Below are 24,760 nucleotides of genomic sequence, written 5' to 3'. Positions count from 1 at the left end.
CGAGCTGGGGGGCCCAATGCCAGGGGCTTCACTGTGAACAGCGATCATATAACTCATGACGCAGGCATCCCATAATTAAACACCACATCTGTGCTATGGCAACTCTTCTGTCAAAAGGGGATCACCATGGCAACAGAGTCCATTTTCACCCATAGAAACCAAACAGCTTTGCCATTTGCATAAAATGACTGTTGGACATGCAGGAGTACTGAAACAGGCCGGAGTGGTCAGACCTGGCTTTCCGTTTAGGGCTTTGGCCCTGGCCCCTCCTCACTGATTGGCAATGAACAACACAAAGCACTCAACACAGCATACCATCAACAGGTACTTGCTTGCACCAGGAACTCAGCTGTCCTGCACAAGAGGCTCTATGCCACCTGCTGTTTCAACAGCACATGAATCTGATCCATTGCAGTGATAAAACCATTCATATTCAAGTCTGAAACTAAAAATGACTGTGCACTGAATTTGTCCAAACTTATCGACCCCACGGTAATACAAAAAACCCAACGGAGTGACACAACTGGCTCATAAACACCTCTCTCTCACCTGCCACCTCCCCTTTCCACCCTCCCCATTGCTCTCCTGAGTCTTCACACAAGCTAACACACTCAGACCCAGCTCAGACACACAGCCAGGGAGAGGAAGGATAACACTCTCACACAGCTGATATTTCACTTCTGAGGTTTCGCTACCCGACTATGCAAACTGGCCTAAGGGACACATTCCACCATGATTAAAAAACACCGACAAATCCCTCTCTATACGGAGGCAGCGTCAGAGGCCAGTGTACTGCCCTGCGTCCTCCTCACAGCCCGCTGGGGTCCCGCCAGGGCGTGAGCCAGCAAGGGGGGGGAGGAAGGGGGGTAAGGGGGGTAAGGGGGGCCACTCACCCTCCCTCTGTGTCTGGGCGGGGGCGGGGCTCCCGGGCCTGGAGCCGCGCTGGCCGCCGTCCCGGTCTCCTCCGCTGCGCTGGCTGCCGTCCCAGTCTCCGTCTCCGCGCTGGCCGCCCGCCAGCTCCTGTTCCGCCGCGGAGCTGCCCTCCTTCTCCTTCAGCTCCAGCTCGGAGAAACGCATCATCGCACGCTGCAAACACACACACGCGCACACACACACACACAGGCCAGACATGACATCTCTGCAGTACCACCCTCAGGGGACACAATATACATCCCTGCACTGCCAATGCCATTAATGAAGAGAAACAAGTCACAGTAAGAAAGAGGAGTTCAGACAACAGTGAGGCATGAGTCCTAAGCCAGGACTACTGTCACTTCCATGCCTTCTCTTACTCCTGTATCAGAAAGACCTGGAGAACACAGCTGGCCTTTGACACACCTAAAACTACCATCAGAATATTTTGCCTTTGCAGGCTTCAAACTCCTTTAAAACGTCAATTTGTAATAAAAAGTTTAAAGAACTGACCTCACAGTTAGCGGCAGGTTGATTTATAATACTGTCCTCTTGTGATAAGCCTTCCATCTAAGCAATTAAAACGGGTGCTCAATATATTGCCATTCATTTCAGTGATATGTCACATCTTTAACATTTCAACAGCATACATAAGCCCTACTAGGACATCGGTGTCAAATAGAAATAAAATAAATCAGTGCGCCACAACATTGACACCTTCAAGCTTAATTGTGGATTTTAAAACATTGCCACTTTTTGCATTAAAGACACATTATCTGCGCATGAGCACGTACAATGTATTAAAAAAAACAGGGTTTGTTCAAGGTGACCACTGTAGATGAAGGGAGCCAAAGCTTCATGTATTGACTTTTCAAAATCCAGAAATGCAGCTTTAATGCTGTTCCATTTAGGCTGTTTGACTGTAAGCATGAGCACAGAACACTGTACGGAATCAGCTTCGTGCCACAGTGAAGTATGCTCACATGTGTAATCGGCCACAGCGCTCAGACTGGCCCACGTTTTCCTCTAAACCAGTTAGGGATGAGAAATACCAGGACACCTAAATGTTTGATTCCACATAACGAGCTGTGTGTTCATGCGAAATTAAAGAGTGTCTACAGGTCAGTGGTTTCACAGCTTTTCAGCTTCCAGGTGATAGGCAGGGTGGGGGGGGGGGGTGAATGTATGGGGTACAATCGACAGTGGTCACCTCTCCCACTGAGACAGCTGAGTGAAAGGGGCCAGCCTTCATAGCAGCAGACAGCACACAGAGCCTTGAACGGGGTTCTGTGATTGGCTACAGGGCAGTATTGTCCTTGGGGGGGGGGAGCAGCAGCAGGTCCACCCACCCCTCACCCCCAGGGTCACAGGGAACATGCTTGGTAGCAGGGCTTGCACTTCACACATGTGCCGTGTTAACCCTTTCTTAACCTTCCATGCCCTGCTAAGCAGAGTGAGGCTTCAGGGAGTACGCAGAGTCGGGGTGGGGGTGACTGACCCGTGCCATTACAACTGCTGCAACTGTCAGATCCTCACAGTCATGGCATATATATATATATATACATATGACATCTACTTTTAGTTTGAGAAAACATGAAAGCTGTCTGGCAGCTTCTACAGAGATGTCTCCCAACATGCCTCTTTGAATAGGAAGATAGGAAGTCACTCTGTATATGAGGACTTGCAGCATCCCAGACGATACAACATTTTGCTAAGAACTCTATTTTGTGCAAAATCACTTCTACTCTGCTTGGCGTTAAGATTCAATATGGACTTTGAAGTAGGACGTAGGAAGTCTTTCTCCCTTTCTCCCCATCTGTTAAAGATGTTAAAACAGACATACACACACAAAGCTCCCAGATCCTGCCTCCTGGATGCAGTTTCGCGGACTCACCTGCAGGGCGCGCTGCTCTCGGCTCAGCTTGCTGGAATCACCGTACAGCTCTGCGGTGACGTTCTTGAAGCGGTCGCCCACGTAGCCAGAGGAGTTGGCGATCCTTTTGGCCAGGCTGGACCTCCAGGTCTTGGAGGAGCAGTGGCTGCCGCCATCGTCGTACCGCTGGGCCTCATCGTGTCCCAGGCACTCCTTCAGATGGTCCTTACGGCTCCTGTCCCCTGACGTACGGGCGCAGCGGAGCGTCTGCTGCTCCAGCAGGCCGAGGGGGGAGGGGCTGTCCTCGCTTGGACTGAGCCTCGCGGGGGAGACGGCGGGGGAGACGCACTTGTCGCCGACACCCTGCTCCTCCGTGTGAGGTCTACGCCAGGCCTCGGCCTGCTGGCGGGAGAGGAGAATCTGCATGAGCTCCGGCTCCGCCCCATCGCTGCTGGCTGGCCCACTGCCCGTGGGGCGGCTGGGATCCCCTTTCCTGGCAGGGAGAGCGCTGGGGGCCTTCTGGGACCCACTGTGCGTGTCGTCCTGGATCAGACTAATGCCAACGGCTGGCGGGGGCTTCTCCGCTTTCCTGTCAGGCCTGGGCGGTATGCCGGCCAGCTCAGCGGTGTGGCGACTGGGGTGGGCAGAATCCTGGCTGTGTCTGTGCTTGTCCTGGGGCCTGGATCTATGCCCTACGTGCTCTCCGCCTTTGGAGTCCAGGGTCAGGCGGGGAGACATCAGGGGGTGCACCATCTCCTGCGAATCGTGATAGGTGAGGTACTCGCCGTGACTGGGAGGCAGCGTGTAGGAGAGGCAGTGCTTTGGAGCCAGGTGTGCCGGGTACAGGCTACTGCTGCCCAGCAGGGCAGGGTGCGGGTAAACTGGCCCTTTACCCGACAGGCCCACATGAGGGAGGGACACGCTGTCGGGAACAGAGAACGGCAGGTATCTGTTTGTGTATGCCAAGTTTGGGGGCAGAAATGTATTATTCTGGGGCAGGTAAAGGTGGCTAGGGGCATGACCATTCTCCAGATGGAGCTGCTTGTAGGCGATTTCCTGTCTCTCAGGTCTTTCGGGAGCTTTTGTGGGTTTTTTGCTCCCCAAGGTCTGGCAGGTAATGTGGCCAGCTGTCACATCCTTCTCGGGAATGCTGGGACTAGCCTTGGGCCACTCACTGTTCACGTTGGGGGAGGGGGAGGCAGACGCAGGGCGGCCGGTGGAAGTCACCACGGTGGGGGTGGAGTTAGGGGCAGGGGTGCAGCGTGACTCCCCAATTCTGGGACATGAGGAGCTGCGCTGCTGGGGGGCCACACGATCCAGGTGCTTGTTTCTGACGATGGTCGGAACTTGGTTGTGATTGGCCTCTGCACTGCAGGCAGGGGCAGAGCCAGGGACCACCCAGGAGGAGTGTAAGGTGCTGATTATTTCAGGCCTCTCTGGAGGTCTGGAAGAAGTGCTAACTGAGGAGGAGGAGGAGGAGGAGGAGGAAGAGGAGGAGGTGGAGGAGTAGGAGGAGGAGAGTGTTTCCTTCAGAACTTCTCGACTGGGTGGCAGCCCATATCGAGCAGAAGAAGAATACCCCAGTTTGGCCGAGACCTCCAGTCTATGAGAGAATCCGTTGGGAGCACTTCCAAATTCCCCTAATTTGGCAGACAGGTCCAAAGGCTTATCCGCCAGGTCTTTGGAAGGAGTGCGCTGAGCTGGCTTCTCAGAAGAAGTCTTGTGGGGAGACTTACTGCACTTCCTGTCCGCACTGCTGCCCCGGCGCTCGGAGCCCCCCTCCTTGGCTTTGGAGTTGTGGCTGTCAGGCAGAGCTGGCGATGCGGGACCAAGCCCTCCTCCACTCATGCACCCAGCACGGGATGAAGAGGAGGATGAAGAGGGTGAGGAATGCAGGCCTCGCGGCAGCAGCTTCTGGGAGTCCAAAGTGCTTTCGATGGGTTGGGGTGGTGGGGGCGGAGCTGAGGGCTGGGTGAGGCAGGAGGGCGTGCGGGGAGAGGCCAACAGTATGGCTGAGGTGGAGTCCACAGGGAGGCTGCTGTTCTTACTATTACTGCTGCTGCTACCGCTACTACTACTCAGGCTAAAGCCACTGCTGCCTTTGCTGGAGGGGTTGCGGCTGGACTTGCTGTTACTGCTGTGCGCTCGCTCACTGTGGGGTTGGGGGTGTAGCTGCTGCGCCTGATGCCCGAAGCGGGGAGGCTCCTGGTGGATGCGGGGCCCGGCGTTCTTTTCCTGGCCGTGCACCAGGGTGGGGAGGCCAGCTGGGGCGACGGTCGCAGTCGGGACCCTTAAAGGGGGCGCGAGCGGGGAGGAGATGGGGGCGGGGCTGTACGGGGGGACGTAGAACACACGCTCGGCGCCGGCCGGGCTGCCCCCCGCTCCGGCACACAGGGACTGATAGGCCAGGTGCTGCTGCAGGTACGGGGGCGGCTGGGACAAGAAGGAGGCCTTGTACATGCTGAGGGCGTATTTGGTAGAATCCAGATAGGAGTACATGCCTGCGTCTGGGTACGGGCTGATCCAGGGGAGGCGGAGGTACCCATCGCTGCCACCCAGGCTCCGGTCCGACTGTTTGTCACCGGGACCCATGCGGTGCTCTAGGCCCAAGGACTCCCCCACAGCCCCTGGCACCAGCATGGGTTTCGGCAGGCCGGGCGGAGTGCTCTTGTAGAGGCCCACATAGTCGCTGGCTGGCTTCCTGCTTTCCAGGGCGACATCAGGCTTATAGTACAGGTCAGAGATGCGGTCACTGAGGTAGCCCAGCCCCACGGAAGAGCTCCCCTCCCTCCCTGCCTTGTCATTGGACAGTGCCTGGATGCCCGGGTAGACCATCCCGCTGTGAGCGCGCAGGCCGTCCCTCATCAGGCCGCCCTGCTCCATGCTGAGCGCTATGAGCGGATTCATCCTGGAGGCTGCGCTCGCATCCACCTAAAACACGCCCACAGAGGGGTGAGGGAGACAAGAGCCAAACAGCAGGGATTTGATTCTCATACAACCAGACTTAAGGCAAACAGCAGGGATGCGATTCTCATACAGCCAGACTTAAGGCAAACAGCAGAGAAGAGCACTGTGGCACCACACACACAGTATGTGCCCTCCATCAGAAGCCACCACACAAAAAGCGATAAGAAAAAGAAATATAGAAGAAAATAGAAGAAATATAAAAAGAAAAAAAAAAACATTTAATGCAAGAAACAGATATATTACCCTATTAAATAGTGCATTACAGAACAGCCACATGCTTTAATCCTATGCCCTGTCCCATATAATACTAAAATATTTTGTTACCAACACAGATTTTCAAATATATATTAAAAACACCACCGGCTATCAGTTAAAATGCTTCATTTTACAAGGATCACTGCTTTGATCTGTCCTGCCACTTAAGGCACCGATTACCGGAAAACAGATCTGGAGGAAAAATATACACACAACTGACGTCATTGAACAGAGACACAGAATTTATTTGAAATTTGGAGGACGTGAAAGTAAAAGGGTTCTTTCAGAGACGTCAGCTGCTGCTGATGCTGCTGCTGGGATGAGAATATGTCACCCTTGGGCCAATAAACGGGGGGGGGGGGGTTCCCCTTGAGAGAACGTAAATGAACAACAAGGAGAGAGGGGGGGGGGGGCTAGAAGAAACTTTGCAACTGCAGTCATGAAAGCAATTTGAAAAGAGGAGAATGAGGACAAGTTGATCAGCTTGGCTGAGGAGAGGCCAGAGCTTTAACTACAACAGAGGATCTAACTTCTATACCAACAAAATCATTTAGTCCAGTCTTTCAGATTGGGGACCACGTAGACTAGTTAACTATTTATCTCATGTTAGCTAGATAGATGTGTTCTTTCCCTTAACAATGAATGAACAGAGATAATGTGATTTTTTTCTGATTGAGAGAGTAGCTACTGTGGGCTGTTTACTAGCTACTTAGTAGAGGAGAGGTTAGCTACAACTTTAGATACTGCTGCCCTCCTGGTCTGGAGAGTTTGTTCTTCATACCCAGGTTCAAAACGTGTTTGTAAATAAGCAGTCAGACATCTTGACACTGATAATGATCTTGTGTTTGAAACACTGGTCTGCACTTAAACATGAATAACAGTTAAATTAAAGAAAATATATTTTATTTTTGCAGCCTCTGAGAATGACTTTTCCTCACTATATTTGCAGTACGAGTTCCCTTTGAAACTGGTAGTTCTTTCATTAGTACTTACTCACCTGCAGCTAACTGAGTGATTACGGACTGGAGTCAAGGCACAACAGCGGCCTCTACAAATGAAGTGTCAGCAGTAGCCTAGGCAGTGTGTTCTGCTATGTCTTTATCGAAGATTATCAGATGACCCTGGCCAAGTATATCATTGGGAGTAGGATGACCGTCCACCCAGGGTACTAATGCCAGGAAGCAGGTTTATTGAATATCTGATTATATAGTGGTTTGCGCCACTTTAGATTTTGAAAGCAGATGTAAAAGTGGCCTGAGATCAGGAGGAGGTGATTGTGACTGAACACACCCACCGGTGCTGTTGTACTCTGACTGAGGGGGAAAGATCAGAGCAAGTTAGACTCCTGATAAGGTCAAGAGGAAGTGTCATTCATAGATAAAAGTCACAAGAGGAAAAGGAGTTCAATAACAGACATGAAGAAGTCTTACCATACTTTGTATGGTGTGATTTCCGTCTCTCAGTTCCAGATGTTTTTTCTGAGGTTCACTGCAACTACCAGGCGCCTTCCTGTGAACAGCATAACAATGACTGAGCACCAGGGGAGTCTTTAACATTGGGAACAAATCAATTCAATTCAATTTTATTTGTATAGCGCTTTTTACAAAGGACATTGGCACAAAGCAGCTTTACGGAGATCCTGGGCCTAAACCCCCAAGAGCAAGCCTAAGCCAACAGTGACGAGGAAAGACTGAAAAGGAAGAATCCAAGCAGAACCAAGCTCAAAGGGGGCCCCATCTGCCTTTGACCAGCACCAGCCCATCCAACAAAGCTCTCATCAGCCTGTCATTAGCTGTTCTGTATTTAGAATTATTTAGAAATCCAAAACCCCATTCATTGCTTAAAATCACCCTTTAGAATGAAAAATAGCTTTGTGAAACTGCTATGGTTTGACAAATGCTCCCAGCAAGGGTAAATCTTTCTGCTGTAGCAGGTGCATGATATCAGCATCTCTAGGAGTTTTACCACCAATCAGAAAGACTTAATGAGGAGATTAAAAGCAAAGGTCTTCAGGAGCAGCAGAGCTCCTGCACTCCCCTGACCTGAGAGCCTGTCCCTGACGCAGCCAGCATGCAGATGAGGAACACCTCAGTGCACCTCTCATATCCCCAGGGCCACAGCTGCTGTCATTGGTTCATAGGGGCATTACCGTCACGCACTGTAGGTTCAGATGCAGTGGCCTCCCACAGCCCCGCGGCACGCGGCTGTAAAGTGACATAAGGGAAGCCACTGCCGGCCTGCCACAGAATGCACCAAGCACTGATGGGTTTACAGGTCTGTTTCACTTCCCCAGTCCTGTTCTAGTTACCAGATGCTGGGGGGTGTTTCTGACAGTTAGTACAAGCTGGGGGGTGGGTCCACAACCATCCATCCATCCATCCATCCATCCATCCATCCATCCAACAACACCATCACTGCCCCCTAGAAATAAAAGCAAGGCAAATCTTGTTCCCATTCCAGCTCCATGACCCCTCAACCCCACCCCAGGGGGAGTGAACATGTGCTATTTGACCCCTGCATTCAGCCAGCAAATAGCAAGAGGGACAGCTACATCTCACAAGTTATTTGGACCTGTTACTGCCGGGAGAAATGCTCGGGCACCAATACCTGCAGCTATCCAGCAGTTAATTCAGCAGTTATCTGGATTTGCAAGAGGCACTTACTTTTGTCATTAAATGACCAAAATAAACCCTTCGTAAAGTTGTAACATATTAACCTACATGAGGTCCTAAAATCATCTGTACCAGCTGCAAACAGAGCTCTAAAGACTACCACTCACAGAAACCAGCCTAACACTCTGACCACCCATGTACCCATAGAAACCAGACAAACACACAGAAACCAGCCTAACACTCACAGAAACCAGTCTCCCACCTGTGCAATCCAGCTTAAAACTCCAAAAAAACAGCCGGAGACAAGAAGGCCTCAAGAACAAATTGCTTTAACACAATCTACAATCTGTTTAAGCCACATTTTGCGTCTTTACCAGAATCACCCAGACAAAAGGTGCTCCGGGTGGATCCACAGACTGGCTCACGAGTGCTAATGTATTTGTGCCCTGGTAGAATAGCCAGCCCCAGGTCATGTCACAGAAATAAAGCCAGGTTTGTAAACTACACAGTGGAGAATGTAGGAAAGACCTCTGATTAAATGAAATGCTACTTCTTTATTTAAACCAACATACGAGGGCAATGGCGTCAAAGCCCTGTTCTGTGAGATCATTTTCTGTCAAACATCCAGAACATGATACAACCCAACCCCAACATACAGCCACAGTGCAGGGCTGCTTTACTGACTGAAGGATAACCCGTCTGCCAAAGAATCGATAATAGGAGCAAGCATTTGCTCGGAAATAGCCTGGAACCAACTACATTTAATTTCACTGTTGCCAATCTAACCAAAATTAACTATGAGTAACTCAGCTCTCATATAGATTATGAACCCAATGGAAAGGCAAACTGCTCATTTTAAGGCCCCTTAGGCAGTGCAGCAGGCTGGCCCCATGCCTGGCAACAGTGAGGCACACCGTATGCTGCGTGGCGCTACCTGCTGTTGTGTGGCTAGACGGGAAACACCATCCAGAGTCTTGACTGATGAAGCGCTGCACCACGTATGCCCTCCCCAAGCAACGCCTTTCTCTGCCAAGCACTCCGAGCGCAAGCCCAGACACTCGCAGCACAACAGCATGCTGGCCCCGTGTGCGCTTCTCAGAGGCCATTACCTGCCTCTAAGGACAGCCTGTGCATGATTACCTGCTTCTACAGGGAGACTGTGCGTGATTACTTGCATCTAAGCTAGACGTTTAATGATAAAAATCACTACTTCCGGTGAGACTACTGGACTACTAGTTCCTCCACTGGAAAGCATCACCGCTGTAAATCTGGGCGACTCTCTTGCATCACAGCCATTACCGGCCCCCGTCTGGGGTCGTTCCCATCTACCACAGCTCCAGATGAACGCACACTTCCACCCCCATGAGCTGAGCTTCCACTCTGCCTTTGGATCCAGCTGTTAAAGAAACGCTCTCTAGTAACGTCACGCGCGGTGCATTTCTCCCAGCGGACAGGAAGTCATTTTGCATTGCAGAGACAGGATTCAGTCAGCCGTTCAGTAAGCCGTTATACTACAAATAGCCTGAGCTGTAAACCACAGGAGGAACGTTACGCACCTCCACTCTTTATTACAGCAGCTGACCCCTGGCCTGCGAGGCCTATTTGCAGACAACGGCAGCACGCTTGCGTTCTCATTCATCTCATTTTCCTCACTGGCAAGAAAACAGCCTGTCTCTGTGTCAGCCATCACACACTGCCATCTGATACTCCTCCAAGCATGTGGTGATACAATCCAGAGACATGTTCTTTGATAACAGTCAACAGGCAATACCACACAACTTGCCATGAACACCTCCCAAAGTTAGGGACTCCGAGCTGCAAAAAGCTATGAAGAATTACTCACAGTACGTGCTTCGAAAACTTCAGTTAATTAAAGCTCAGAGGAGCGTATCACAACCAAAATGTCAATGATATGTTTAGTAGCAGGAAGAGGAAAGAGGAGCTTCTCTTGAAATGTTTTCAAAAACTTTGAAGTATCAACAGAAGCTGAAGTGCAGTGTTAAAGAAGACAGATGTAGCAACTGACCTGTCCTCATTAATTCCACACATGCGAGCCCTCTCATTGCTTATCCAGGTGGGAATCGTTCCATACAGTGGCGTCGCAGAGAGCATGACGTCCCCTCCCTGACTCGCCTCTGAAAGAGAATCAGATCAGAGGAACCAATAAGAATGCTGTCCTGAGGGCGCCAAAGGGAAGTCTCTGGAAGCCTCTGGACTCCTTGCTGGTGGTAAACTCCATTTGTGCCAGTGTACATGTAGCTTCACCATGCTTTGCCCCCCACCTCAATTTCCCAGCCATTTCACCAGTTCCTCATTTTATTATTGTCATTGTGAAGAACATAGAAAACACTATGGTGAAACTGGAAATAAGTTACTTTATAAACTTGTGTCAGTTGTTATTGGTACCACATTTACAATTACATATGTTCTTCAAACTAGGGATGAATACAATACAAAGCACCCTGTGAGAATTTGATTATGGTGGATTGATTGATTGATTGATTGAGAGGATTAGTGCAGTCATAATCACAACCACATGTCATGCTAATTTAACATTCATGGTTTCACAAAATATTGTGCCGAATTTGGATAAAATTGCAGAATAAACCAACGTGTTCAGATGCAGGATTGTGACAGTCCCCCGCCATCAGGCGACTTTATCTAATTTAAGAGGGGCACCAGCCGCAGCCTAGAGCCGCTTTCCCACTTGATCCGCTAGTTGACACGGACGAACACACAAAATTGTGCCTGAGATTCGCACGTCTGCCGCAGAGAGCAACACGTCTGCGCTTCTTGCCTAGATGAGACAGAATTTTTCTAGCTTCTTAGTTTAAACCAAAACCATGCATGAAAGAGTAGCTATCCAAACTTGGTGCCTCCGCAAGATATTTCATTGTCTACGGGCTATACTGGGTGCTAACGTTTCACGGCCCCAAATTCAAAATAATCTGAAGCTACTCGAGGGATAAGAGGGTAGGGGTATAATGGTGTATTTCACTGACGTTAGATAAACGTCAAGTCTTATTTAATTTATAATATATAATATAATGTGTGTTGTAAGGTTTACTATAGAACTATAGAAAGTAACAAAGAAACCATAGTATACGCGGATGTGTTTTTCAGACGGTCAATCTGAATAGGCCTCTTCACGTACACATGAAGCTGCACTAAATGTTCTTGTGCGCGAACTCAGAGGCAGCTTCTTTTCGGAGGAGTTTATAATGCCTTGAATTCAGTGTCCCGACGCTTGACGCTCGGCAGGAACAGAAACGGTCAATAATCGTGAGGTGTACAGTTCAAGCGCCTCTCAGGGTGGCTTTGAATTTAGACAAAGGACCGTTTACAGGTAAAAGAGAAGGCTATGCGTCGCTAAAGTGCCCTCTAGAGTGGCAAAAACAAGAGGAAGTGCCCTATTGGCTGCCCTTCACATGGGAAAAAATGATTTAGTGCCCTCTAGGGTGCCCCTTCATGCAATAAATTATGATGATGTGCAGGCTAGAGCAAGAAAATTTGAAAACGTGTCTTAATGAGTGCCCTTCTAGTGGAGAAAATGTGATGCAGCGCCCTATAAGGTGCCCTGACAATGGTCTAAATTTGACGTTCTCTATTGGTGCCCTTCCAATGGAAGAGGGTGCCATTATGAAGTGCCCTCTATGCCGCCCCTGCATGACAGTGTCTCTTTCCAGTAGAGAAAATTGGATGCAGTGCTGTATAGGGTTCTCCTACAGGTGAGAAAACATGATGAAGTGCCCAATTAGGTGCTCCTCTAATGGAGAAGTGCCCCTCCAGTGGATAAACTGTGATGCAGTGCTGTAAAGGGTGTCCCTACATGCGTGAGAATGTGGGGAAGTTTCCTAATAGATGCCCCTCCAGTGGAGAAAAAGTGATGTGGTGATAGGTGATAGGTGTGATAGGTGCCCTTACTATGTTATAAATTTGAGGTTCCCTACAGGTGCCTTTCTGATGAAAAAACTCATGAAGTGCCCTCTTAGATGCCCTTCCAAGTGAGAAAACACGATGAAGTGCCCTTGCAATGGAGAGAAAAAAATCTCAGTGAAGAAAATGAGATGCAGTGCCCTACAGTCTCCCCTACAACATGCTCTCTAGGGCAAGCTTTCCCAAAGTGGGTGCCGTGACGACAGTCTAGGGGTGCCGCCAGATACTTTAAGAAGATTTTTAATTTACCTCTCAAACCCTGCTACCACAACACTAACAAATCTTTTCTGCATCAAAGCTGTTCTAAGGTGCCTTAAAGACAACGATGTGGAATCACTTTTCCCTAATCTGACTATGGTCCTCAAAATATATCCTACAATCCCGGTGACAACTGCTTCAGTAGAGCGATCATTCTGTAAACTGAAGCTGATAAAAACCCAGCTCAGAAACTGATGTGGGGAAAGAAGGCTCTCTGATCTTCTGCTGCTGTCAATTGAGAGGGATATCCCAGTTGACCATAATGAGGTCATTGACATACACTATATGGCCAAAAGTATGTGGACACACCTCCTAATGATTGAGTTCCGGTGTTTCAGCCACACCGATTGTTAACAGGTGCATAAAATCAAGCACATAGCCATGCAATCTCCATAGACAAACCTTGGAAGTAAAATGGGTTGTACTGGAGAGCTCAGTGACTTTAAATGTGGCACCGTCATGGGATGCCATGTTTGCCACAAGTCAGTTTGCAAAATTTCTGCCCTGCTAGATCTGCCCCGGTCAAAAGTAAATGCTATTATTGTCAAGTGGAAGTGAAGACCACGCGGGGCCACCAAGTGCTGAAGCGCATAGCATGTAAAAATGGTTTTGGAATGGGATGTCCAATAAGCTAATATAGGTGTGATGTTCAGGTGTCCACATACTTTTGGTGAAATAGTGTATATAAACACATGGCCAAAAGAAGAATTCTGCTATGACCCCACCACCCACCATCTCCTTTCCCTGACTACTAAGCTCCCAAACCATAGCTTTCTCATTGACATTATCACATCTGTCTGTCTGTGTGTTTGTAAAACAAATGTTAATAGTTCCCTCTGTGTTTTACTTAGGAGGTGTTTGTGAAATAAACATTTTAAAGGTTTATAGTTCCCTGTGTGTTTTTATCATAAAGGTGTGGTTATACTTTTAATCTGGATCGCCTGATAACATAATGTTAATCTTAATCAAGGATGAAAACTATTGCATCATACATGATGCATCATAGCTTTTGCGTGCTGGTGGGGCCCCATGTCGTGCACCAGGTGCCCTTTTTATTTTTTCGCCCCTGCCCTTCAAACAGCTTGAGTCCGCCACTGCCTACAAGGAGCAGCAGACCAACGCACTGACCTTTATCTCTCTAAATAGACGGAAGGCAACCATGCATAAATCATTCTTCCGAGGGAAAAAAAACTGAGTTGTGTTACTTTGTAACTCGTTCCTGGCCACGCAATATCTCTTCTGTTCCACTGTCACAGTATGCGTAAACTAAAACCCAAAATCTTAACATCATTCCTTATCAGATGTCTTACAGTGAAGGAGGGAGTGCTGAGGCGGGCTACAGCACCTATCTCCGTACAGCCATAAGAGAAGTTTACTACCGTCAGGTTATCCGAGAGCTGCGATCGCATATCAAGATAATCATTTGCTAAGCGATTCATAAGTGGCGCCTATAAACGCCGAGTCAGTTTCAATACAGCGATGCACAATAATTTTCAGCGCTTCCAGTTTTCACAATTCACATAATTGCGTAGGATCTAATGTGTGAGAGCAAAGAAAACCAATCAGCTATGAACAACCCTACCTGGATGCAAATGAAGGTTCCATTTACGGGCAGTTATTATAACCTACGAAAAATAACGATAACTGATAAATACTAAGTCAAACCTAACAAATGTCCAACGGCTATCCATTCAAAACACCCGCTATTTTCCGTTATCACTGCCACAAATGGGAGCGCTTATAGAACTAGATTGCGCAGATTCGGTTCACGCTGCCACCGGTTTTAAGTGTCTGTCCGATTATATAAATTGGCGTTTTGTACTCCCCATCAAAATTCTTGAAGCGTTAAATGTCACTACAAGTGACGACGTTCAGCGATAATTCTGATGTCAAGCCTACGGTAATGGCATTTCATGCGCCCGCCGCATTAATGAGAAGGGCATGGCGGGGAAGTTTGCATCAGGGTAAGACAGGAAACCGCCAAGTCTGTACACTTTTGTAATGGGCTCCCGAGGTGTGGGGTTTGCCTGTAGCGCTACGCGACCTCCTCGCCAGAAACGAAGCGGAGGGAGGAAGCCAGCGATCGAGATAAGTCGACCGTATCAGCTCAGGGGCCGCGTTTCGGCGCCCTCTCGTTTTCCTGTCTTTGGCAGGCTGCCAGCCTTATACGGCTTCGGCGCTTGTAGTCTCTTAAAGATGCAGCACGTCATTTTACAAGTTCGCCCGTGGGAAGGAGAAAACGTGTCAAGGCACACGTCGCTACGTGTGCTGGGCTTTTTAGATAAGGTGTCACAGACAGCATAACGACTGGCTGGCAGAAACTGCAAAGATACGCCGGAGAAAGAAACAAAATTCCTTTCAGTCTGTAATGGATTTCAAGGATATAAATGCTTATTGAGTCAGATATCCAAGGTATCTGGTGTACTGCAGTAGCGAGACCACCTCTATTCATTCTGAAATCATCCACAATTGCTGGCCTCTTTGTAAGTGTTTTCTTATAGAAGTGCTCTAAAACAACAAACCCGCTCTGAGGACGATTTTAATTAAATTAAACTACTACCTGAATTATTGTGTAAGAGATTTGCAACCACGCAAATGTCAAAGACATTTGGAACTGTCTGCTAAACCACACCTGCTCGCCCAGCTGCCATTGTTGAGTGGTATGCTGACACTGCATGTTTGAAATTGTTTGAATTTACATGGGGCAAAGCTGAATTTTCAAAGTTGATTTAGCGTTATATGCCGTAATAATATTACACTAAAATAATAGTCAAAATTATGCGCCTGACATGACGCCCATTTTCAAAGTAATAGTTAATAGTAAAAATAGCTTCCTGACGACCCCCATCCTGTGGGTGGTATTTCGAAGGTGCTCGGGAAACTAACATGAAAAATATATCAACCATTTGTCTTCAGAATCAAGCACCTTGACGTAAATGAACTGATATACAACTTTACTATATAAAGTAATTTACAGCGTCAGGATTACCTAATTCTATTCCACGAGGGTCGCGTGTCATGTTCATTGCACCAGTGCCCCCATCACCATCCCTCATCCGTCAGGAAACTTTGTTAAGGTGACGCTGAACGCGTGGTCTAGACTCTGTATGTATGTTCCAGAAAAAAAACAGATCTGAAATTGCCTCATTAAACGTGTTTCTTTTTTTTTTTTTTTTTTTAAAAACTGATTTAGCCCAATTACAGACGCCATGTGGATACCTCAAAATAGGCGTTCCTTTTCATTTGTCGTAATCTTCGGCATTCATTGCAATGACACCATATTCGAGAGAAGATAACAGCTGCTCACCAAGATAAGACCATATATCATTATTACGACTGGAATCTGGGATCAGCACCAGACCTGTCGCGCAGTAGGCTACTTCATTTCATGGCTCAGAGAGTATGTGACGATCAGTTCTAAAATAAACATTTTGCCTTCTGTAGCCATTTAGTTTGATCTACATGCGATAGAACACGTATGTCTTTTGCCGGGGACTTCACAACGGACTTTAATGGCTTTACTTAAGGGTCCCCATTAAGTTAAAATATACAGGCTACAGAAGTAAAGGGTTAACGCCAGACAGACGCCGCAGTCCCAGCCGCGCTTATTACTGAGGTCTGATTAAGGGCTATTAAATTTCACTCTAATGTTACGCCTGGCTGTAAACGCGTCGATATTTAAGTCGTAAAATGCTTTATAAGGAAGCATCGCTGTAGGTCGGCTACCGGTGGACTCGCGACGTGCATGATTCCAGTAATTGCCCACACTTTACACTAACAGGACAATGAATGCTGGCACTATACACGCGGTTCCAAACTGAGAGGTATCCACCCTACACACGTATCACAAAGGAACGTCCACCCCCTACTCTGTCCCGCGTAGCCAGACTGCCTGCTTATCGGATACAGCCAACATGCCACATTTTAAGCACCCGGATTCCACAGCCGCCGACTGAGGCCGAAGCGTTAGGAAAGGGGGGGCGCTGCATTGTTTCGCAGACTTTATTGCCGGGCGGACTTTAACATGGACTGACAGGGGGTGTCTGGAAAATTGCTCACGTGATAATGGACCTGCACTGTTGCCAGATCAAGTTCTCCTTTCAAGGGACAGGCAAACACCACTGATTTTCCAGCTTTACATAGGTGTGATTAAAGATCATACAAACTATGCGCTGAAATAATGAATGCGTTTACGGTGACGTTAGGCTTGGCTCATCAAAGCGAAATACTGGACGGAGTGAGCGCAAGGACGGAAGCGCTGTCCACAATAAGAAATAAACAGATATAATTCAGACACATTACTAAAGAAACAGAAAGGGGCGAGTATTCAGAAGAAAGCTGAGCGATCATACAGTTTGCATAATTGCAGCTAACAGGGATTCTATCTAAACATTGGGGGCGGAGAAGTTTGTGCAGCCGAGAACGAGAAATACTTTTCAATGTTTTATCTTTTCATTGCACCACTTCACGTGAAATGATCCAATGACAGCCATGTGGTCGGCAAATGTCAAAAAGTTGAACTATGCAAAAAATCAATAACTGTGTGACGCACCCGCCACAGCGGGGCCAGTATAATAAAATGACAATTGAGAATCCCGTAAATATTCAGTTCCTATCACTCAGCGCTGGGTGGAACGTTGGAATGGGGCGGATGTTATGGAATCAACACAATGTTTTGTAGCAGTGGTTTGGAATCTGATGACACACCTCTTTAACAAAGTAAGCAGACCTGAGAAGGCACTGACGCTCACTCACTAGATGGACAGACAGATAAATACATAGATAAATGCTCTATTAATACACATGTGGGGAACTGGCTTATCAAAACAGCACACATGACAGACATACAAGAACAAAGGACCAATAAACTCAAGACTAAAAATACAACACAGTGAGAGCCATAAGAAGCCATAAACTAGAGATACAGTACAACAACACATACTAGTTCCAAAACCCGAACGTTCCAAAATCAGTGCTGGCACATTTAGATGCTAGGCTCTTTGCTGCGAAGAATTTCCATGGAACTTCCACAGAAACTGGCAAGACACCAGTATGGCGTCTTAATGTTGGAATAACAACGGTTGCATTTGGGTAGGAGTTCAGAAATACAGTTTAAATAGCCGCTGCATGTTTTCTGATTGACCGCTTTTTAAAGCGCGCGTGCTCCAGTTTAAAAATGAATATCCCTGCCGCCAAAATCAATCCAGTTTAAGTTACAGCAATCCATTAGGAGCAATCGTGACTATTAAAAGAAAGGCGAGTTGTAGTAAGTCAGTAGTATATATGCGCCATAATTAGGCGAGCGCACAACCCCCATAAGGAAGCTATTGTGTCGTGCAGTCGTTGGGGTGAGGGAGGAGGTGAGCGCGAGGGACCGCGGAGCGGACAACTCCAACAGCTGTCCCTTTATTTGCATTAGGGGCAAACAGGCCTCGCTCTCTCTCTCTCTCCTAACCACATAGCGCATGCTAGCTGGCAGAACAATCCTTGACTACATGAAAATCAACAACAGCAGCATTGTGCGACCCGTGCTGTTACCGGAGGACTTTGCAGCTGAACACGTCTATTCACCCCAAGCCAAATAAGAAAAAGGAATTGGCCTTTTAGATTATTTGTTAAAGAAGAGCCAATATGCAAATTAGGCGCACCCCCCCGTTACCAAAAACTTGCGTTGAAGTATTTGTTTTTGCCTCACAAAACGACGCTAACTCCTCGCCCACTCCGTGTCGGTAGCCGAGATCTTGCGCTGAAGTCTGTTCTGAGCCGGCACAGTCAGTGTCCTCACTTGGACCAAAACGTAGGACTACCAACATGTGTCCATATGCTATGATCTGAATGTTACGACTAGAGTGACATGAAATACTTATTCAGCAATTTATTTTGAAAGGAATGATCGCTTTGGGTCCTCAAACTGTTTTAATTGACATGTGCTACATGAAATGGACTGAGATGGCATCTTTCAATGAACATATAACATGGTTTAAGAAAAAACCCATCCTCATGCTTTCCAGTTTATTCCAAGAGCATTAAGTTTCTATGGCATTCCATCAGAGGTGAAAGCCATAGGTGGTGACATAACACTAAACCGCCACCTTTGAGGTCGAGTTCATTCATGCTCTGCCGTACTGAGGTCATGGTGTCCCTTTAAACATGTGCATTAAACTAGGCCGTACATAAAAGTGAAGGAATAAATATAATTAAACTTTGATCGCAACGTGTATTTTGAGAAGGCTCTAGGCCACCATCATGAAGGTGAAGTGGCATACGAACTCTCCTTAGACGAAGAGTAAAACCGAAACTCGATACACTTTATACAGAGAACCCTGCTCGGCGTATGCATGCGCGGAGCGAGCGCAAATGCAAGTTTCGCACTGCGGGTGAAAGAGCAGCATTAAGAAAGCAATGCAAGCGCTAGCGAGCGCAGCCGAGCCGTGCGTGCGGAGATCCTGCTGCACACAAGTGCTCTCTCACTGCTACCGTCCTGGCAGAGGCGGACTCCGAGCAGCTACGTCTCCTCTGAAAGCGAGCCCTGAAACCCGATCTCTCCAGCTCGCTGCAATGAACACTGTTTATTCCAACACACTTGGCATTTGGAAATGCCTGAAATGGACACATCCCCGTGTGTCGTATTTACAAAACTCTTTCCACTCTGTCATGAACTGGACTCAAAACTAATATCCGATTCTCGTAGAGGCCTCGTCAAGCGCAAGTGCAATTGAGTTCTGGTAGAGCATGTGTCCACAGATACCGTTTAAATTAAGACAAGAAGCAAAGGTCTGTTGAAATGGCGTGTATTCGTGTTAGGCTGTCAGCCTTGTATTATTCGCTGCATTTCTTCATGAAAAGTCCGTTGCATAGATTGTCACCAAAACAGTCTTAAGACACATGGTACAAGGTTACCCCCGACACATGAGATCAGTAACGAAAGCGTTCACTTAAAACTCAGCACTTAAAACTCAGAAAAAAGGCCATTGGTGGAATCTGTCGATGAGACTTACGGTTACGGCTCGTTTGTGTAGTTTTCCAATGTGCTCTGTGTGAGGTTGATTCCGTCCAAAAACCCTTCTGAATGACTATCACAAGTGACACTTCACTTCTCTCAATATATTTAAGATATTTTAAACACATAACACAAACCGACCAATGAAATAAATATAACCTCTATGTATGCATTTGCTGTGTATGTAGGCAGAAAAGCCCTATCAGGATGACTGTTCCTATTTTACGAAGAGCTTTATTGTGTTTAACCTTTAATTCGAGGATTCAAAATAAAAGCATTTCGTTTAAACAAATGACTGGGTGTACAGTCTCTTCGCAACGTGTGACGTGCGTGAATGCATTCCAAATCTGGTTTTAGACAGACACGATAATTTCACATGATTATACGGCAAAACAGCGTTCGATTGTTTCATGGTCAGTAACGCCTGAAATCTGTCTCTGCACAACAAATTAACATTTTGACATCGTCCCGCAGGGCACAACACGGGGTCTGTCACAACGGAACGGGCCAATCAAACGGGGACCAATAACCTTAAAATGTTATAAGTGCCCATAGGGTGAGCAGAGAGGCGTGGAGACACACAAGCGAAACAGGAAGGTCAGCGACTTGCAGCGCGTGACGTTTAGCGTTGCACCGAGGAGCATAAAGCTCATGATGCATTTATTCCGATCTCTCATTCCCACTGATTCCAAATGGCAGCATCGATTTCCTTCACCACGATTTGGCCTTAATCTGGAATAACTCCAGAGGCTGTCACTGTTTTCGCGTTATCAGTAATTTTCATCTTGTAGCATTTCAAATCGAGGTTACACTAGGAGCAGCCTATTTGCAGCTCTTTTTGACCTTTAGACTATTGCAAATCTCCTTATAGCATATAGCCAACGATGAAAATTCAATAACAGTATGTCCAACAATGAATGTGTTGATGTGAGGAATGAGTTGTGGCGGACCACATTCGAACAGTTGCTAGTTTGCAACAAATAAAATAGTGGGTTGTGACATGTTCTAATGCGTTAGTTATCCTGGCAGTGCTTCTTTTCGTGAAATATCTAATTGAAAAGAGAAAGCCCTGAGGAATATGAGCTCATATTAAACACGACCAAACAAAGCGTGTCTACAGAGAGGTGGCCCCAGGGCGAAACACTATCTTCGTGTTTTGTCCAAAGATCCTCCGCATTATTTCCCTCGACATCCTAGCAACACCAGGGAGACAAATCAGGGTTTTGATGGCAGAACTCTTGATCTCACGACACTGCACACTGATTTGACCGCTTCGGGAGGAAATAGTGCGCGAAATCTTAAACGACTGCGCTGAAAAACAAGCCATTTTACTACACTGAAGCAGAGGCTCAGGTCAAGTAAACGCATTAGAGGAAAATGTCTGTACTTGTTCATTTCCGACACAACTTAAACCACATTTAAATTATAAAAAAATAAATCATCCTTGTTTTTACTAATTCAGTTTGTAATGTCTGTGTTGTGACCGCTAATTGATTAATAGCCTATGTATGCTGACGATGGCTGCTCAGTTGTAGAACTTGCCGTTTCTTCCACCAATTAATTCTACGGCCAATTTAATGTTTAAATCCAGCTGTGAGCGCGGGGGCCAAAGGCACAGGCTCGCTAAAATGACTCGAAACGTTTAATCGTCAGTCTATATGTACTCAAGCAGAAAGACCAGGCGCGTTGGAACTGAACTCACGTTTGAGCTGCGCCACCTCCTTCGCCACATTCTGGATTAGCTGGATTAAATTTTCATGCCGATTACGAAAATGTCCCCTTTCTCTCAAAGTGCATCTCCTTTCAGTCGTGCACTTCATCTTTGGCGTTTCGGTGAGTTTCGTCATATGCAGAAATGGAAACAATCTGAGGCGAACAGTCATTGGCTGACATGACTAATTACACCTGTTTGAGATGGCAAACTCGGTAAAATAGATTTAGTTTTACAGTTTCTTCCTCAACAATCTATCAGACTCGACTCTTCCATCAACAAGAGCGACTGCACGCTTCTGGTTCATTTCCTTCCTTTTTTCTACAAAGTTCTTCACTTTCCTTCACTGCTAACATATCAAAATCAACTGTAAAACTACTCACAAATAATCTTCACAAGGAATTCAGATAATATAGGTTAGAAAATGCATATGATTCAGTTTTCCATTATTCGTTGCCACACATTAATGGTGTGATTTAGCCTACGCACATTGCCTGACAGACGTGAGGTATTCTAAAGTCATATAACCAGAGCAGAACAACTTTTCACTGGACAGCTGAAAACAAACGAATGTGACCGCCAGCCCTTTCCGTAAATTGACTTGACTAACGTACACGGAGTCAATGGGTCCAATTCCGCTACCGGATAACCGCTAGAAAAAGCATCCACCCAGCCAGTATTATTAACGTTCATTCGCCAGAGCCAGGATGACCAAACGGCTTTCAGGAGGCAATACCCGCACCCTTTGGGGATTAAGTTAATTATTTGAGTAAACTGGACAGTTTCGTGATTTTTATTTGTGACAAATGGGCCTACGCGATAGGGGCACGATACTAAATCGGGGTCATACCATGAACAAAGCCATTTCCCTCGGTCTAGTTCACACTCTGCGAGGGACGGACAACACATATCTGTACTGAAGGATCATTTCCCTGCCGCAGTCTCGATCTCCGTCATATCTTTCTCTCTGTCCCACGAGGCACGAGTCCGCACTCCTTCTCCTCCCACACGCACGCAGACAAACAGCTCGGGGATGACCTCTAACCATGCTGAACTGCGAATTCGTTTACAGCGTGTTACAATAAACAGGGAAACAGGGCGAGCCAGAGACGTCTATCCTGGCGTGGGTTTATCTTGGACAGGGGAACTATTCTTTACCAAAAAAAGCGACTCCGGTAGCCTGTCATCTTACATTCTTTGCGGTAAAAACAACAACACACGAATTTCACTCACACAAAGTCGAACTAACTACTCCTGCTACGTTCCAGCCTTTTTCGATGAGGCTCCTCTATGCTCTGCGAGCGTAAAATTGTTCCGCTAACCGGGAAGCCCCATTACAACGTAGAAAATTAATCATTACTGACAGCATGGGTGTCGCCTGATCGAGATGAATCGGTGAAAATCGCAAGCGTAATTTATCAACCTTATGCTATAACTCCGTCGAAAAACACAAAGACCATCCTTTTTCTGGCGTTCTTTCAATAGACGCGACCCGAATTTGTCGTTTCATGTGACATTTAGGAAACCAGTGCAATGGAAGCGTTTCCTTCCACTCGCGGGTGGTTAAAACAAAATAATTTACAAAAGATACAAAAATACCAAAGTTTGGCTATAAAATCGTACTTCACTGTTTTCAATGTGAATGTCTATTCTCAAATCGTACAACGTGGTGCTGGAGAACATACAAAAAAGAAAAACGAAACGGCACAGATGAAGCCCACATCTTAAAAGTAAACGAAAAATGCCTTACCTGGACAAAATATCTGAATAGAATCAAATTATCAGTTGAACTTCCAGCCTTTTCTTCCCATTCGAAGTTTTCAACTTGAACAGTTCAAACCAGACACCATCCAGCGCAAACATCCCAATCAAAACTCATACCATCGTCTGAACCCAAACTTAGGATAAACGATACCCGTTATAAATGCCGCTAGTTGAATTTACCAAATAAATACCACCTCTGCAATCTACGACTGTTCTTCAGCCTTTTCGCTGAAGGTAGAACTTTTCATAGCGATCCAAAGTATCGATATATTTCCAGTTGGGTAAAAACAGTGTGCGAAGTAGAAGTGAAATAAGGACATCCTCAGAATTCCAGTGATACGTTAAAGATCCAACGGATAGACTCCTGGGCTGGAATGCGAGTTTTTATTTTCGCGTATTGTACAAAGGTACAGGTGGCGACGGTCCTCAGACTCCAGGAGTTAATGTAGCCTGGTAATGCCTCGCAGCGCCATATTGGGTCACAGCTCACACCGAGCACGCCGTTTCAAAATACAGCCCCATTGACTACGCATTTCTTTCGGAAATTCCTTTCAAATGTACTGTATCCATGCTAAACCCATTTGATTTATTCTTTGTGTCGTTTATTTGAAAAAAAAAACACGTTTTCTCCCTCCACGTCCTTTTTTCCGAGGCCCCGGTTCCCTCCGTCACCGTCGCTCTTTGCCGTTCAAGACACCAACTGCTGCCTTCGTGCGTACCGCGGAGACTGAACGCCGAGAGCGATTCACTCCCTCTCACGGACGCTACCCAGAAGGCCAGTCGGGGAACCGCAATTACCATAACCTCCAGCACGCTCCGAGCGGCGGACGTGTAAAACAAAATAAGGCAGAGAGGGAGTGAGGTCTCCAGCGAGCGTGCAGTAAAGGGAGGATCCGGCGAGCACACCAGCCTGTTCTGCGTCGTCCCTATTAATGCGCTGCAGCTAAACGGTTTTCTTTCTCCATGCGAAAAAGCTGCCTTTTCATTTGAGAATGAAGAAATATTGCGACTTCTGTCAGCAGCCCTTCGACTGGAACTTGTGTTTTAGGGTATCATCCGACTAAACTAAGTAAAAGCTCGTCGTAATATTTGCGCCAGACACAGCAAACCAGAACATGTTAGAAAGTTTGTGGTTTTTAGTTTATATGTGTTCTAACGTAGGGACACTTACGTACTCCTAATTTTACAAAATGTTTTCATAGAACTGTTGTTTTGTGAATATATTATGTAATGAATACTGTAATAAAATTTAGGAAGAACCAGCCCGGGAATGGATTAGGCTACATCACTCAGTGGGGTGGCTTACAAGTTTCCCATTGATTATTAAAATGTATACTTTTATAATGGTGTCCCTTCAAAAATGTTATAATCATATCATGACATGACATATCATTTTATGACATGGCTTGATTCAAGGCCATTCCAACACACATCGTAGTTTAAAATTTTAAATAGGTAAAATATTCTCACGG

General features: G+C 46.8%; 1 protein-coding gene across 2 annotated transcripts in view; it reads right to left on the bottom strand.

The window, feature by feature from the left end:
- The window catches only part of LOC118786100 (BCL-6 corepressor-like), a 43,474-nt gene extending 20,095 nt beyond the window's left edge, over positions 1–23,379 (bottom strand). The window contains exons 1-6 of one of the 2 annotated variants that reach the window (XM_036541140.1): positions 23,275–23,379; positions 10,646–10,754; positions 7,438–7,516; positions 2,807–5,716; positions 1,426–1,482; positions 894–1,086 (exon numbers count right to left, since the gene is read on the bottom strand). In XM_036541140.1, coding sequence (XP_036397033.1) covers positions 894–1,086; positions 1,426–1,482; positions 2,807–5,716; positions 7,438–7,516; positions 10,646–10,731 — 3,325 coding nt within the window. In that variant the 5' untranslated portion in view covers positions 10,732–10,754; positions 23,275–23,379. The remainder of the gene's footprint in view (positions 1–893; positions 1,087–1,425; positions 1,483–2,806; positions 5,717–7,437; positions 7,517–10,645; positions 10,755–23,274) is intronic. The other variant, XM_036541141.1, reaches the window with a different exon arrangement.
- Positions 23,380–24,760: the final 1,381 nt, after the last annotated feature.

This window comes from Megalops cyprinoides, chromosome 11, assembly GCF_013368585.1.
Source record: "Megalops cyprinoides isolate fMegCyp1 chromosome 11, fMegCyp1.pri, whole genome shotgun sequence".
Lineage (NCBI taxonomy): Eukaryota > Metazoa > Chordata > Actinopteri > Elopiformes > Megalopidae > Megalops > Megalops cyprinoides.
This window is presented reverse-complemented; position numbering and strand designations above follow the sequence as displayed.